At 44.4% G+C, this 17,385-nt stretch overlaps 1 protein-coding gene across 8 annotated transcripts in view; it reads right to left on the bottom strand.

The window, feature by feature from the left end:
- Nucleotides 1–3,684: 3,684 nt before the first annotated feature.
- The window catches only part of Septin11 (septin 11), an 86,097-nt gene continuing 72,396 nt past the window's right edge, over nt 3,685–17,385 (bottom strand). The window contains exons 8-11 of one of the 8 annotated variants that reach the window (XM_029477669.1): nt 17,154–17,286; nt 14,900–15,087; nt 9,287–9,354; nt 3,685–7,416 (exon numbers count right to left, since the gene is read on the bottom strand). In XM_029477669.1, coding sequence (XP_029333529.1) covers nt 9,330–9,354; nt 14,900–15,087; nt 17,154–17,286 — 346 coding nt within the window. In that variant the 3' untranslated portion in view covers nt 3,685–7,416; nt 9,287–9,329. Of the gene's footprint in view, nt 7,417–7,867; nt 11,477–14,899; nt 15,088–17,153; nt 17,287–17,385 lie in introns of those variants that run through there. The other 7 variants (XM_029477671.1, XM_029477672.1, XM_021163118.2 and 4 more) reach the window with 7 other exon arrangements.

Raw genomic sequence — 17,385 nt, 5'->3', positions numbered from 1 at the left:
AAAAAAAAAAAAAAAAAAAAAAAAAAAAAAAAAAAAAAACAATGTTTAGCGGAAAGTTGCAAACTCACAGCTAGGAACCTTGTTCCAGTGTCCTTATTTTCCTCTTGCCTTTTCTTGCCTCGGTTGAATACTTAACTAAGTTGTGTGCTTGTTGATCTATGTATTCTGACTTCACTCGAGGACCACCCACCTTTTCTTTTAAAGTAATTCAGTAAGTAAATTATTTTTGTGTGGCAGCCATGTTTAATCCACAGTTCAAGCATGTTAGTTTGAAAAGGGCACTTTGAAGCTATCCCCATGAATCAGTGGCAGTAGGAAAAGTTCTCTTTTTTTGTGTCTCATTTCAGTTTTTAGTTTAAAATTATTATTGTCCTTTTTTTTGTTTATCTTGAAGCTTAATAAAATGGCACGTAATTAGGACATTTTAAGCATTTTTGACATTTATATAAAAGAATTTCTGATAAGGTTAATATATCCAGGTGCTCACCAAAGAAACATGTATGTAATATACATAGATTTTTGTAACTGATCTGTTCTTGCTCATTTATAATCAGTAGAAGCAACTGTCTAGATACTGGGGCAGCCCTGATTTGAGTCTGTAACTTATAATTTAATTCAGTACCCTAGTTTCATATTATGCCATTAGGATTTTCTTGATAAGGAGTTATTCCCTTGTTTCTCTCTGAGCAACGTCTGGACCCTGAGCTCCCTTTGCAGTCTGAAGGCACTGCAGTCAGAACCATGTACTGCTGATAAAGCCTCTGGTAGCAATAAAATGTTGTCCTTAACCTTGGTTTCTGTAGGAATTTTTGTTGGTTTGTTTTGCTGATGAAAAGGTTTGGTTTCTGACTTCTTGGACACTTTGTTTTCAACTAAGGAAACCAGCAAGAAGCCTAAGCACGAGCTTAGACAGAGGGGGTTGGGCGTCCTCTCCCATTCCTGATTTTAATGGGGCTTATTAATGGTTTTATTCATTTAGGAGATTGGCCATGAGCTTGTCATACATAACCTTTATTATGTTGGAATATGTTTCCTACAGTCCTACTTGTTCTAGGGCTTTTATTCAGAATGCATGTTGAAGCTGGGTAGTGGTGGCTCACGCCTTTAATCCCAGCACTCAGGAGGCAGAGGTAGGCAGATTTCTGAGTACAGAGTGAGTTTCAGGACAGCCAGGACTACACAGAGAAACCCTGTTTCGAAAAACAAACAGAAAAGAATGCATGTTGAATCTTAAGGAAAAAAAAAAATTAAAAAAAGATGGAGGGTGTTGACTGCAAGTTTCACATTTGTAGTATTTTCTTCCTGTGGGCTAGAGACCTTACAACCAACTGGGATTGCTTATGAGGGAGGGCAGGCTCCAGCTTACAGATAAGGAGTTTTATTCTTAACTCGTTGATTTTTAAGTTTAACAGCAAGAGTATTTTCAGATCAATATCTAACATTTAGAAAGTTGTAGAAGACTTTAACTGCTTAATTTCTATGACCTTGAAAATCCAATTGGAGTAAGCATTAAGTGTGCAAGGATGGGGGTTGGGAGAGCCATGAACAAAGGGTTGTATGCAAAGGATTGGCCTCACACAGGTATGTATTTTTATAAAATCACACGTCCTCATTTTCTTTCTTGACATTAATTATGGGAGCTTTGGGTTCACAGTTCAATGTGTTCATAATGTGTGTGATATGAATGGGACACCACACACACACAAACCTACACATGCACTTAGATGCACACCTAATCTATAAGACAGACACTGCAGACTGCAGAGGACTTTAGCTGCTCCATCTTGAGGTTCCTTAATGCTCATGGTGAACTGGTGCTGGCATGCATCTGTGGTCCTAGCTACTAGACAAGAAGACTGCTTTAGCCCAGGAAGTCTGGGCAGTAGTGAGATCTCTAGAGTGAGGCTGGATGACCCAGGTTCAATTCCCAGCACCCACATGGTATCACAACCAACTGTGATTCCAATTCCAGTAACCACAGTACCATCGCTTCACTGGGCCTATACATACATGCAAGCAAGGCACCTACATGAATAAAAATAACAAAAACTTTAAAGCAGAGTATGTTTGGGGTATTCTTTTCATGGGACCCTAAAGGGGATTCTTGATTTGGGTCAGTGGTAATTAATACTTAAGAGCTGCTGTACTCTCAGCTAAACCTAGTAAATATCCAGAGCCCTCGGCATTCTTCAAAACCAGCCTGAGACTGAAATAGCAAACACTGAACACTGTAGAGCCTCGATGAAGAGTATTCCTGCATTAAGAATATTCCTGCTGCTCACTTAGTTCCTTGGGGTAGTTGTTGCCTCCTGGTGGTTAAAAGGTGCATCATTCTTGGGTTCTCCAGAAAGTTCAAAGGATGGGCTTAGTAACTAATCCACCAAAACCAAAACAGGACTATGATGTATTCACAAGTGAGATGAGAAGCTCTTCATCCTCTGAAAGCTGGGCAAGTTGGTTACTGGCGAACAAGATGCTTTCTCTACCAGAGGAAGGGGAACTGGGGCTGAGTCGTCCATATCATCCCTACTGAAAGGTAAGAGTCAGGTTTGGTTAGAGTGCTCCTGACACCACGGTTGGCTCTGAGGGAAGCTGATGAGAACCCATAGGCTAAACACTTTACTGCTTGCCTGCCAAAAAAACATCCCAACCTCTAGAAGAAAATGGTGGTTAAGATGTTGACGTTCCTTCAGCATGCATTTCAGGGGAAAGCAAAGGTACTGTGCCAAATGTTCTCACCAGCATCCTGAGGGGTAAATACCCTCAGATCATAACATATGAAGGCTGAAGGATGTATTCTAAATGGCGTTAATCTTCAAAGTCATGTCGCAACTTCTGAAAGCTCCTAAATTCTTGAACCTTTAAACTATGTTAATGAGGTCTTTGTACCCATTACTAAATAGTGCTTTGGTTTTCTGGTGGTGTTCCCAGGGGGGTTAAAAAAAATCTCTTCAGCCTCGTGGTGAAACTCAGCTGTCTGGGTTGACTGGTACTAAGCAGATAAATCTGTGTGCTTTGTGGTTACAATTTTACTCCATTTTGTGGTGTGTGTGTGTGTATGTGTGTATACTGAGGTGCTTGTGTGGATGGAGGTCAAAGGACAACTTAGGGCGATCAGTTTGTCAGCTTTCTCCTTCCATCACTGGGGTCTCAAGCTAGCAGTCAGGTCTCCCAGAATACTCACTGAGCCATCTCACTGGCCTTTGTGCTTACAGCTGTATGCAACTTAAGGTATAGGTGGGGCAAGCTTGTGAGCTTTAAGAAGTTAGCAAGGAGCACCTCAGGCAAATAACCCAGAACCATGTGTGTATCTATATCCATGCGGAGTGAGTTGTACATAGTCCCACCAAGGAGGCGGGTGTGGAGGTGGCCCTAGCCCAGAATGTTGCTGCTGTTGGTCTGAGTTGGACTTAACCAGCCATTAGGACATGAGAGATGAAGTGCGCACATGTAACACAAATGTCATTAAGGAATTAGACTGGAAATTTTCTATTCCAGTTAGATTTGGTTTTGTGGCCTTTTGGATATACCGATGGAGGAGTAGGGCAAGGATAACTGCTTGGGCCAGCTCTGTTACTCTTTTGTTGTTGTTTTGTTTTTTCGAGACGGGGTTTCTTTGTGTAGCCCTGGCTGTCCTGGAACTCACTTTTTAGACCAGGCTGGCCTTGAACTCAGAAATCCGCCTGCCTCTGCCTCCCAAGTGCTGGGATTAAAGGAGTGGCCACCACTGACCGGCAAGCTCTGTTACTCTTTCACCAAGGTAACCAAGAATGTTTTATTGCTGTAGAAGCTTTGGGGTTAAGGGTAAAAGGAACAACTCTTATCTTGACTCAGTATAACCTTCATAGCCTATCAAATGCCAGACTGTTCCAGCCTACTGATACATGTAGCCTACAGAAGAAAAGAGCTAACTCCTCTCTGCACAGCAAACCTGCTGCTCATTTTATGGGAACAGCTCGCTTTGAGAGGACACTCCAGAATGAAAACTCCAATAGCAAACAGCCATTGAGACAAGCTTGTGGGAGGATGGGGCCCTGTTGGTGTTCAGAATAGGATTCATCTTCGATAGTTGAGTAAGAGACACAGCACCATTTCCCTTTGTTCCACACTTGGTGTGCTCAGGAGGGACAGAGGGCAAGTACAGGTAAGAGTGTGCCCCTGTGTGACTAATGCTCATGGCCACGTGGCACAGAATAAAGTACCAGAAAGGGGAAGTACTGCAGACAGCTGGGAATGCTGTCCCTCCAACTCTGCAGAGAAACTGCGAGAAGCCCAGCTTTTAATGGAATGTTACTCAATTCCTCTCATACATTAAGTTGTGCTTTGTGGGAAAGGGACAAGCTCATGGTAATAGCCTCTGTTCCACTCATTTGGGAGCCACAATCTTAAGTTCCCAAGGCAGACTGAAAGGCTCCAGCGACCGTGAAACAGACATGGGATTTCTGCATCTCCTGTGATGTGCAGCAGACATCCAGCAGATTGCATACAGAGAGTTACCAGTGAGACTGGAGAGGGAGAATGGGCACTTAGGCTCCAATGACCATACATCTATCCCTTTCACTGGCGTGGGTATTGACAGTTGCTTGCTAGCTACTGACAGGAAGAGACATAAGGACTAGGTATCACTATAAGATTTCAAGCACAAGGATCTTTGAAGAGACAGTGCCCTGTTGGTCTCCATGGCAGAAGGATGGCTATCTGCAAAGCTTTGTGTAGGTAGATCATTAAACACGGTCACAATTGTGTATTTCTTAGATGTCCAGAAACATCCTGCAGTCATTTCCAATGGTGAACAAAAAAACAACTAAGAAAGTTAATGATAAGGTACCATTGATGGTGAAATGTTTGGATGTTTGGTCAGACAATGACATATGGGCTTTGGTTTGGGCTGGGGGTGGGGGGTTGTTTTTTAACTTTCTTTTTAAATTACCCATCTTAGCATACACTAATCCAGGATGTATTTCTCTTTCATAATGGATTATGCTGGTCTCAAGTAGACAGCTAGACTATACTTGGATAGGCAAGTATTTGAAACTCAGTAATTTTTTTAAAGTTTGGGGTGAAAAATAAAAAGGCTATTGCCTACAGCAACAGGTTCTTTCTGTGGCTCAAGTCTTTCCCACAGTGTAGATGAGGGTAAGCCAGTGCACTTCTTATTGCTGGTGATGGTCCTCGGCATAATTCCACAGGAGGCCCTGAGGACCCACGACTTTGTCAACATCTGAGAAAAGGAGTCATGTGAAGCAAAATGCCAAATCAATGGCAGTCAGTCTTAAGAGACAGAACACAAGATACTTGGCCAGTGATGTCCACAGCAAGGTTCTCTATGGTCACTGAATGGAAGCTAGCTTGCTTGGAACCCCCTCACTTCTCACCTCAATCTTAGTATGAAGAGAAGAACAATGAAACTACACACTCTCCTTAGGCAAAATCCTGCCACCTGACCTGATTTTTAAGCATTACTCAACTATCACCTGAAACAAAATGCATTTTGAAACAAGTGAAATGATAGTATAAAATTGATATTAAATGATTTTAACTTAAAAATGAAGTAAATTATACTTAGTGGTTTCAACATGACCTCATGTTTAACATAGCACCGATATATGCTAGCATCAGAGTTGGTACCCACGCCCCGTCCATTAGTCACAGCACTGAGTTTCAGCCATTGCGTACGGTGAAGGGGCATTTGGGCAGCTTAGTAGCTCCAGTGAAACTGCCTTTACTTACACTTAGAAATACTTTCTAGTGACAAGCTGCTTGCTAACAAACTCATCCAGTTGCTCTAAGGGGCCTCTTCCTGAGAATAAGAACTATTGTATCTTCACTGGCCGACAGAAGCACTGCACCTTTCTCACAGAGGGCACCGCCCCAAAGGCTTCTGACCAAATGCAACTCGCACCTCCCATGGAGATGAAAGATGCAAACAACGCTATAGACAAGTAGTGAATTTAGAAGGGAACTTCAACCATTCTTTGCTGATGGGAATTTGGATAGTTGGGTTAGATTGATAGGGATCTAGAAGGTGTCTTTTGCCTGAGAGGTGAATATTATTTTAAGTGTCCTGACTCGGCATAGACCCGGGTCAGCATTAGAAAGCACAAGCTAACTCAGCTGGCACAAGTGTTTCTGGATGTGGGTGGGTTCTAAGTTTTCTGATGCAAATGCTTTGACTCCTAGCAGGCCTTTTGCAGAAACTGTGGAGAAAGCCCTGTTTGAGTCCCTCTGAGAAGGTATGAACTGAACCTTTGTTAACACAGCAGTGACCTGGGAAGGGTGTGTACAGTTTGGTGTTTGTTTTGTGGTTTAAAAAAGAAAAGAAAAAATGGATAGGAGGTAAAGCAGAGCTTCACAACAAATTCAAAGGCAGGGATGGGCCAGACAGGATTTTAAGATATCTTTAAATATAAATTGAGCCCCAAAGGCAGAAAAGTCATTTACCCAACACTGGCACAATTCAAACATAATTAAGACTTGTAGATCAAAACTCTAGTAACAAAAAGGGGCACTTTAAAATTGCATCTAAGAGAAGAACATATTAAACAGAATTCTCCCCTGAAGTGAACTTAGGATTGCCATGATTTTTGACACCAAAAGTTTGAATAACAAATACAAAATGCAGGAGTGGCTAGTTGGAATTCCCCGCCCCCCAAACGAGCAGAACCCCCTCCCCAAACAACTTCTGTAAGGGATGCAGGTAACAGAGTCAAATAAAAAAAAAAATTGGTTCCTGAATTTAAAGGTAGGATGCCCACTTCTTTCTCTCAAGAGGCAGATGGTCAGCTGAAAAATAAAAACACCGTATCAATAGGACGTTCCGGAGGGAAAACTGCAGCCACCTCTGTGCATGCAATAGCATTTTTTTTTTAATCCCACGCCAGAACAACCCACAAAACCAACAGAAGGCAGCAAGGGCTGGCCCACTCTGATGACCTGCTGATAGCTGAGGATCCTGATGGGTTGGTGAGAGTTGCCCATAGGATCGAGACCAGGAATACCATGGGCTACGTTTGCCCCACAGATGATGACAACCTCAAGTGAGGCACAGGCTCTCCTCGGTCCTTAAGGTCTTAGATCAGGAGGTTCAAGAAATTGGCAGCTAAGCCACAGGATTCCAACCCCAAATCCCGGGGTTTGGGCCTAAGTTTTCTATTCCACTCTTTTCATTAATATATCGTTACTATTTTTGGTAGTTGAAGTCACTTCGGTAGCCACTGAGGGTGGTGGTTTGTAAACAGACATTGACATTTACAAACAGCAGTGCAATATTTGACCCAGACTTTAAAGAATGGGAGGCGATGGTGGAGATGAGGTAACTCTTCCCCAACTCGAGTGGACAGACAGCTCCCGCTCTTCTAATGCTGTCCATTAAGAGAGAGTAGGGCTTGTCAACGGGATGGCTACATAAAGAAGAAGCTACAGAAGAGAAAAAAGAAAGGTTCAGGTTCAAATTGATTCTTAAAGCGGAAAAAAAAAAAAAAGCACTTCTCTACAACCAGCGGTGAAAGTAGCAGTCTGTCAGTTAAAGGGCCAGTGTCATCAAGCATGGTTTGGTGAGGAGTAGGTGGACTAGCAGTGTGGGCACTCAGGGCCAGGGAGGGAGGATGCCTCTGCTGGACACTGAGGGTCATCCATGTACTGGGACAGGAGAACAAGTGTAGTGGCGGGAAATGTGTGAGCCACAGGACGCCACAGGGCAAGTGTCTCAGAGAAGCAGGGCCAACCAGCAACACAAGTCCAGCACACAAAGTAAGAGAGCAGGAGACAGCCGCCATCCCCATTTCTTTATGTGACGTAACAAGCACGTGTGTGTACATAGGCATATCAGGCAGGGACTGAAAAGAACTCACAAACGGGCACACAGAACAACGGTTGGGTAAAAATATATTTCCCCACTTTAAGTCTTGGCACTAGTGATATATGCATAGGTCACCTGGCACCACACTACGTTAACAGACACCAAGTTACTCGGCAGGTTGCTGAGTCAGCACTTTCATACTTGTAGGAACAATAGGCTTCACGTCAATACAGTTATTTTAGTTTATAAAAAAAAGGCAAGTGTCTAACATGCAGCTTACATACATGACAATCTGCATTAACACTGAAAGGTTACACAACAGTTTAGAAAACATTGGTTATCTTCAAACAGCAAAAAATGACAATTCTACAGCTACAGTTTTAAGGCATTATCAGCATATTTTAAAGTCAAGAAATAGACAAAGTTCTAATGCTGTTCACAGCTTAATTTTCTATTTATTTTTTAAAATTCCCTTCATACCTACATACAAACTAGACTCTGTAGGTCATGATTCAGCTAACGACTCCATAATAAATGTCCTGTCAATAGAACTAGGACTTTTGGAACCTGACACCTGACAACTCCAGACACTTACGAATGGCAAAGCTGAGGGATTCAGATGGACAGTTCTGGGAGGACCACACAGACAGTACGATGTGGGTAGGGAATGCCTGAACAACCAACTCTGCGGAACACTTAGGGGTGTGTGAGGAAAGTGAGACAGCCAAGTCCACCCATTAGAGGAGCACAGGATGGAGAGGAAGCAAGAGCTGTTGCTGGTGAGTTGCAAAGTAAAGGAGGACAAAAGCAAGAAACCCACACCCAACCTCAGGTGGAAGAGCTCCCCTGGCTGAGAGAGACCCTTCTGGACTGATTCATACAGAGCCCAAGCTGAGAAAACAGTTCTGAACTGCTACTGAGTACTTGCTGACCATTCGGTCATACTCCCACAGCACAGATGACAATTACAGGGGACCACAGTCCTGAAGGAGCAGGAGATGCTCACCGTGCTTGGGCCAAAGATGCAGAGAGGCCAAAGCTGTCTAACCAAAGACTAAAAAGAAGTGGCCATTGTGCACTGAGCATAAAGGAGAAGCCACTAGCCTGAGACCTAGAATGTCAGGGAGCAGAAAGGCAGCGTGGTAGAGACATCATTTTCAGGATTTTTATCCCGTGGACAGTGGGAATCTTTCCCCAGCTTTTTGCCACTGTCACAATCAAAGGCCCTCTACATGACCTCCAGGAGGCCATACATAACAATGGCTGCTAATTCAGTACCCAATCCCCTACTTCCCCTGAGATCAAGAGGAAGCATAAATTGTGGGGTGAAATAGAAGCGTGGCCAGTATTTAGCTTTAAAAAGAAAAAAAAAGAAGAAAAAAGACTACTCAGACTATCCAGGACACCTTCTAAAAGAAGACCTCATCTGCCCCATTTGTTTTCCCTAATCTGAAACAGAAAGATCTGAGTTCTTACTCCTGTACTTACATGCAAAGGCGAAAGCACGTCCAGTTAGATTTGAGAGTATCGTTTATTCCGTGCAGAGCCAGGGACTACTGTGAAGAAAGGTATAGATACGGAAAGAAAGAGCAGCAATAACCAGCTACCAGAGGCTCAGGAGCAGTGGGAGGAAAAAGCTGCAGAAGCAATGCTTTTCTTTTTTAAGCTTCTTTAGGATTCTCTTGACTTTTTATTCCCTGACTCTCCAGAGGATTTATTTTACTGAGAACAAAAACTTAATGCAAAAGATAATTCAATAATTTTGGCATCAAAAAAGTCAATTGTTTGTTTTTTTTTGTTTGTTTTTGGCTTGTTTGTTTGTTTGTTTTTTCTGAGCATATCTTTAAAAGAGAGAAATCGAATGCAAAGGGGAGTTTTATATTCCAAGGCACATACACACACACACACCAAAAAAGAAAAAGCTCACACAAGCAGTGGCCAGAACAAGCAGAGGACACCAGTGCTCAAGCTCTTACGTGGTGCCCGGTGAAGAAGCAAACGCAGCATCGGTTAGTCAGCATGCCATTAATCCCTGCTGCTCCACAGCTAGCTAGAAAAAGCAAAGCCGGGGTCTGTGTTGGAGCTATCCCCTTCACTACCAGTGAAGATGGCTGCGGCTGCTCTCCAGCCTGCTCTACGCCACAGTGAAGCCAATGTCCTTATTTGTCTAATGAAGCCTAATTTAGTTTATGAAAGGCCACTGCTTTCTTCTTACGATGGGGAGGTAAAAGATAACACAAAACTTGGCTGGGGTCAGATGGGGGCTAGCTGGACAATGTTTTTTTAAGTGTGTGTGACAGAGGGGAATGCAGCCTGCATTATCCCATTCACGTGTAACTGGTGACATGAGAGGAAAATGCAGAGGGGAAGGCCTGGGTTCATGAGAAATGAGAGGGAAGAGCCAAGATCTGGTTAGAAGGGGGTGGCCAAGCAGGTGACAGGAGCGTCAGGGAAAAGATGACAGGACAAATGATGCGCCCTTCTCAGTTCTTACACAGCAGGCAAGCAGAACATGTCCTGGCTTCTGAGTCAATCCTTATCGAGGTGAGGTGAGGTAACTGAAGGACCCAAGAGTCATAGCAGGTGTAACTGGTCACAGTGAGGGGACAGGGAGGACAACTCCTTAGAGGCAACTGAGTTTCACTGTCAGCAAGGAAGTGGACCAGAGGCTGGCTATCAGGCCTCTGTCTCTGCTTTGAGTAGCGGCTGCACTGTCCATTCACTCCCCTGCCACCTTCAACTGAGGACATCCTTTCAGACTTGTGCTACCGGTAGTACAATGTTATAGAGCAAGTTTTCTCACGGTGAGTCATGAAAACGTACTAGAAGTAGCCACATCCTAGAGTCAGCCTCCAAGTCCCCCCTCAGCCTGCTTAAAGCAAATGCAGGTGTGTGTGCAGAGAGGCTGGAGGGAAGTGAGACTCCAACCTCCTTACAGAAGGTTCTTTAGCTAAGCAGTACCAAATGAGGTGTTCTTTGAGATCTGGACCCGTGAGAGCGTCCGGGACGCCCTGGTGGGGGTGAACGTAATCATGTTTCTCGTGCCAGTCTGTAGCTGTGGCCTGGCTCTGAAGGTAGGCATTCAGATGCAGACTCCATCCCTAAGACAATCTAACCAGATCATAGGCTCAGGCCAAATAAACAAACGATTAAATGAAAAAGCCATAAGAGGGGAAAAGCTATCTCGGATGCTCACTCGAGTTTCTGCCTACTTTCCAGCCCACCGCTGGCTTGTGGCAAGTGTGAAGAAGAGACAGGGAATTCTGGAGGTGTGCAAGCACGGGATGCACAAGTAAGAAAATGCAAGTTGTTGTCATGGCTACTCAGGGTTTTAGCTCAGCTGCTGAGGCGGTGAGTTTCCCCACCTTTCCTTGGTCCAAAGCGACATACAAGGGACAGACATGCTTCCTGCTGCTACTTGGAACAGGCATACAAGGCAAATCGACTTTCGAGAAACAAAGTCCAGCCACGCGCGCGCTTGCTGATGCCATCCACTTGTGCTATGGTTTTCCACCACCTGACAACATTCAGTAAAATGAGCTAAGTTACTGATATTTGGGGGAAAGGCTGAAACAACGAATCAAACAGGACACAGATGACAGAGGTACGCTACTACTGCCAAAGCAGGTGAATGCGGGGGGGCGTCCTTGGCTTGCCAGGCCTTATGCGAAGCTTGCACTGCAAGTTAAAAAAACAAAACAAAAAAAGTTAGAAATGATAACAAATTAAATGAAAAAGAAAACCAGGAGTACCAGCGCCAGCATTCGGTGGTGGCGAATGTTCATGCAATGATTATGGGACCGAGAGAAATTAAAAGAAAAACCCAAGTAATCTTCAGAAAAAGCAAAGCGACCCTTGAGCCCTGAATAGAGAGCACATGGCTCAGTTTCCTTCTGCGTGGAATTTATATTCATGAGTGACCTTGAAACCAAGGCACAGTCCAGTGGAAGGATCCACTGTCTGGTTTGTTCTCTCAAACAATACGAAACTATCGTCTGTAAAGAGTGGAGAGCCCACTGGGGCCGAACAGACACATCATCTTCCACTTCTGGGCTGTGGGAGGAGGAGTCAGAGAATAAACATATAGTGGGTATCTTGGTGCAGATGACTTGGAGAAGAAAGACTTGTAAAGTAGCTTGCAAACTGGAATCTAGTGGGTGGACGACATGCTACTGGTCTAGCTGGGAAGGCTGAAAAAGAACACTGTTAGAGCTACCACAACGCCAGGGGCTTTCCCCTCTTAGCACCAAAGCAATGCCAAACCTGGGATCTGCACAGCTGGTTTTGGGCAACTTCAAAACATGCAACTTTATTACTTAGCAAAACCAAATCAACAACAAAAAAAAATATTTGTTTAAAAAAAATCATAAAAACAAAACAGGTGAACAGCTGGCTGCCTACAGCACAGGTGTCACGTGCCAGTTTAGGATGATGACACTGAAAGTCTTCACTGGGGCCACATGTGCCCCAGCAAACTGTTTTCAGGAGAGGGAGGGACACTGTCTGCTAGAAAACTTGTCCTCAGGCAATCCTACCACAGCAGTGCAGCCCCGGACGAGGGAAGTGGCTTGGTGGCCAAAGATGGCAGAAGGTGGAGTACAGCTAATGGCAGTGCCAAGGTTAGTCCTACTTTGTAAACTTAGGAAATGTTATACAATTTCATGCCACTTACAGGTCAAGGGGTGGTATAAAGCCTTACCTATGTTAAAAAAGATAAATTAAAAAAGGAGTGCGTTGTTAGGGAAAAAAAAAGTTTAAAACTATAAGAAAGTGGAGTAAGACTGGCGGAGAGGTGCACAGCTGATGGAAGACACCCTCGGAAGCTTTCTGCTCACCACAGCCACCTCCTAAGGGGCATGGGGTAACATCTGCACCTGCTGCAGCTATGACCAGGAGGAAGAACCGTCCTCTCTCTTGGTTGCCCTGGTTACTGTCTTTCTGTGGTCCTCGCCAGCCAAAACCTTCCACTGATAATAAGAGGGGTAACTATTTTTTTTCTTTGTTGACTTTTTTTTTTTTTTAAACAATTCAGGCCTCCAACTAGCCTTCGCTTTCACTATACAAGCAGAAGTATGGAAAAGGTAAGAACCAACTGACACAAAAAATACTGTCAGTCACTGAGCCTGGTGATTATTGTGAACCAAGTCTAACACCATCAACAATAAGTGGGAATATATAAATAAAGCTAAAATAGACTTTAACACAGACATGATGTAAACTTTAAAAGCATTATACATTGGTAAAGCCTAGGATAAGAAGAGAATAGGGTAGCTTGTTCCAGAGCAAAAGATGTCCGTTACTAAACGGAGGCTTCTGACGGAGGGACAATAATGATCAGTTCTTGGAATTTTTATTGCTAAAAGGCACATCCAGTATACATGAAATGTTTTTTTGTAACATTGCTGGTCTTTTATAAACATTTTTAGTTTAAAACTTGTACCTCTACCCACTTTAGTGCTTCAGGGTGAGAAAGCCTATCCTTTCGGCTTCCTAAGCAGCCTTTTCTCTTATATACACACACTCACTCTCTCTCTCTCTCTCTCTCTCTTCCTCTCTCTCTCTCTTTCACACACACACACACACACACAACTACTTCTGTGTTTTTTCTCAGATAAGAGCTTTTAATCAGGGTTCAAGGCCAAATGGCTTTCACTCTGGCTTGCCAGGTAGAGACGTCATTCTCAGTATTAGCTTTTCCAATGCAAACAGAGCAACAAAGAACTGTATTGAACTAGATCATTGAGGCAGTTGTTTCTCTCAGAACTAACTCACTGAGTTTGTACTGCTGTACTCCTTTGGTGACCTGGATCTACACCAACCCTAAGTAAAGCCATACGTTATCTATGTGGACTGCTTCTGTGATTGCTTAGACCAGTCTCCTGCTCCCTTGTTCTCTGGACACATTTCCCACTGCCTCAGAGCTTGCAAAAGCAATGTGTGTAGAGCATGCTTTACTAGTCTTTCAATGTCCCCACAGTGGTGCACAGGCTACGGGCACACTGCACTGCCTTAGGAGCAAGCCCAGTGCACGTAAGCCAGGATTAAGTGACCACAGCGCTGGGCTGGCTTGCCAGCTCTTAGTCTCAACCAGGATTGGGTAGAGACTCCATCCTAAGGGCTACATTTTTCAAAGGCGATTCCTTGCTTGCCTCGGTCCTTCCATTATTGTTGTTCCTCAGCTGCCAGCTTTTCTCCCGGCACCTTAACCTCCAAGGATGAAGAACAAGAACCCTCAAGAGGGTTCCAGGGTTGCCCATAAAGCTACATGAGTAGGTAGAGAGGCTCTAGAGAGGAGGGTGGCATCCTGGGACATCCCATAGTCATGGGGCCATGGAAAAGTTTCCCAAGGGCTTCCTTAGCACCATACCCATCAAACCCACAGCTACTGTCACAGCCCTGCCTCTGTAAGGTGACTCAATGGATAGCTCTAAACCACAGAAGTTCAAGGAAGGGCATTTTCCCACTAGTTCGGACAGCTGCTGCTGGGGTGCCACAGGAAGGGACAACCTGAGAGCATCTAGCCCTTTGGCACTCGAAACCAAGGCTGTATGGAAACCGTTCTATGTGGGTCACAGGGGCGGCATGAGGGTTGCTAGGGTTGGTCTAAATGGGTGGGCATTGTGGTTGAACTTCACAATACAATAATCCTCCAGAAAAACCAGCGCCCACTAGCTGCTGTTTGGAGTATAAAATTCAGTAGCTGGCTTGCCATACTGTCTCTAACAGAACAGAGAACCCACGTGAACAACTGCGATTTTAAAATGCTTTTACCAAGAGTCTCGAGAAAGCCTGCAGAGGCATTATGAGAAATTTGCCTGTCTTCTCGGCGTCTCCTGGTATTGCTACAGACACTGTTATGGAAGCTCACAGGCCACTGCTATCCTGATTGCTTGGTCACCATAGTGACGCTTATAAGTTAATCCTTTGTACCCTTTAAAAAAATACCTCTAAACCTCTGTCATCTTCCCTGCACTGTAGAGAAAAATACTTGCTTCTATTTTTCTGGCGACGACCAGTTTCCAGTCTGTAAGTAGGAAAAGGTAGACATGCAAGAGGAAGAGATTGTTAGCGGTCCCCAGGAGGCGGGCGACACCTGCTTACTTTTTCTTATCCTTGTCCTTCTTGGTTTGCTGGGCCCCAGACTGCTGGGCCTGGGATTGCAAGAGCTGAGCCGCCGCCTTCTTTTTCTGGAAGTTGCTCACCTCCTCCTCAAGCTCCTTCTTCTTATCTTCCACCTTCTTCTTCTCCTCTTGGTGAGTCCGCTTCAGGAGGTCGAACTTCTCATGAAGCTGGGAGGGAGAAAGGAATGAAAATCCCTGTGAGCCCGTGCAGAATCAGAACATGCAGCCCATATCTGCGCTTGCTTTGTGGTGGTTAGAAAAGCAATGGCCCCACAGGCGCATAGATTTGAATTCTTAGTCATTAGGGAGCCATCATGGCACTACATGACAAGGACTAGGAGGTGTGGCCTTGTTGAAGGAAGTGTCCCTGGGGATGGCTTCCACGCTCCTCTCTCTTCCTGCTGCCCGCACATGCAGAAGTCTCAGCTACTTCACCAGCACCCTGTCTGCTGCCTGCCTGCCTGCTGCCATGCTCCCCTCCCTGAGGACAATGGGCTAAGCCTCTGAATGGTAAGTCAGCCACCCCCAATTAAATGTTGTCTGATATAAGAGTTGCCATGGTCATGGCATCTCTCCACAGCGACAGGACAGTAACTAAGTCAAGTCTGATGTATTTGGGTGGCTTATGGAGGAGGAAGGTGCAGATGCTGAGCCCTAAGCATTTTCTGTCACTTGAGTTCATCAGGGCTGAACCCCATTGGGCATACTTAGTGACAATAAGGTATTTATTTATTTATTTATTTATTTATGGTTTTCTGATTCTGCAGCCCTGGCTATCACTGAACTCATTAGAACAGGTTGGCTTCAGAGATCTGTCTGCCTCTGCCTCCTGAGTGCCAGGACTAACAGCATACACTACTATACTCTGAAATAAGGTACGTTATTTTTGAAAGCATAAAGATAGATGGCCAGCAAGGTGGCTTAGTAGGTAAAGGTGCTTGTTGCCAACCCTGACCCAAGCTGGATCTCCAAAACCTACATGGTAGGAGAGAAAACTGATTTTTGCAAGTTGTCTTCTGACCTACACACACACACACACACACACACACACACAGAGTTTTAAGTGACATATTTTTCCTAAAGCATAAAGAAGGCAAAAATTAACCATAAGCCTAATAACAAAGTCACCCTAGAAACAAAAGTGGATTCTTGTTTCTGGGCCTTAGATAATTCAGTGTTCATACGCAGATATTATTCCCTCTCTTTCTATACATATGCATATATATAAGCTTAGTTAAACACACTGTTTAAATAATAAAATGAATAATTATTAGCTTTTGGCAAACAAAATCCCTAATCATGGGCACAGCTCAGCGGTAGAAGGTCTACCATGCAGGTGTGCGGCTCTGGCTTCCGAAACAAACAACAAAATAGTCAGAAAACGGAACAGAAAGGGGTTAGGGGTGGACAATGGATTGCCAAATTCCAAATTTTATCTCATCACAACTTGGTTAAGGTCAGCCAATAATACTTAATTTTCTTTTCTCCACAGCACAACCGTTTTAAGCACTTTGAGCAAATGACCTCTACGTTCTACTAGCTTCTTTAAAAATATTTATTTTCAATGTGTATATGTTTTGCCTCCATGTATGTCCGGGCGCCACTGTGTCTGGTACCCACGGAGGGCAGCAGAGGCATTGGATCCCCTGGAGTTACAGATGGTTATAAGCCTTCATGTGAGTACAGGGGATTGAAGACAGGTCCTGGGGAAGAGCAGTCAGTGCTCTTAACGACTGAGCCATCTCTGCAGTCCCAAGTTTCCTCAGTCTTTAGAAACTAAAGTAAGTTACAAACATTATTCTGCAGAATAATGCACAGGGAAGTGCGGCTGGCCTAGGTGGGGACCTGGGTGGAGTGAGAGGAGATGATAGCAGGAAACACGCTGGAATGAGGGCAGTGTGGGTGACACCATAATGCAAAGCCTCCACTGGTTAGCTTGTTTAGTTGGCTGAACCCCAAATCTCACAGTTGAAGACTTATAAACTGAGGAAGCTCGGAGCTGGAAAGATCACGTGATCAATTTGGTTTTAGCCTTATCTACTGCAAAAATCACTCAGCGTTATGGCCCTCAGTTTAACATCTGCTAAATGGGGACAAGAATATCTGCCAGCATTCCTTGCCTGGTGGGGAAGCTGCTCTTGTGGTAACGGGGGAGGGGAAGCCCTCTGTACCACTGTGAAGTCTCACTAACCGCAATCATGCCAGCTTCAGCTCCTGGAGGACAGACAGCTCACCTCTTTTTCTGCCTCCTTGAGCTCCGCCTCTTTCTCCTTCACCCTCATGACGAACATCTGTCTCATCTCCTCCTCTTTCTTCTGTAGCTCTCCCAGGAACTCGTTCCTCTTTGCTTCGTAGGTCTCCTGAAGACTATTAAGAGTCCGCAAAGCAAGACAGGGCATAAGACAGCATCGTAGATTCCACTTCACGCCACTTCTCCCTCTCTGGTTCCAAAAGACAAAGCTCGAC

Source organism: Mus caroli, chromosome 5, assembly GCF_900094665.2.
Source record: "Mus caroli chromosome 5, CAROLI_EIJ_v1.1, whole genome shotgun sequence".
In the NCBI taxonomy this organism is placed as follows: Eukaryota; Metazoa; Chordata; class Mammalia; order Rodentia; family Muridae; genus Mus; species Mus caroli.
This window is presented reverse-complemented; position numbering and strand designations above follow the sequence as displayed.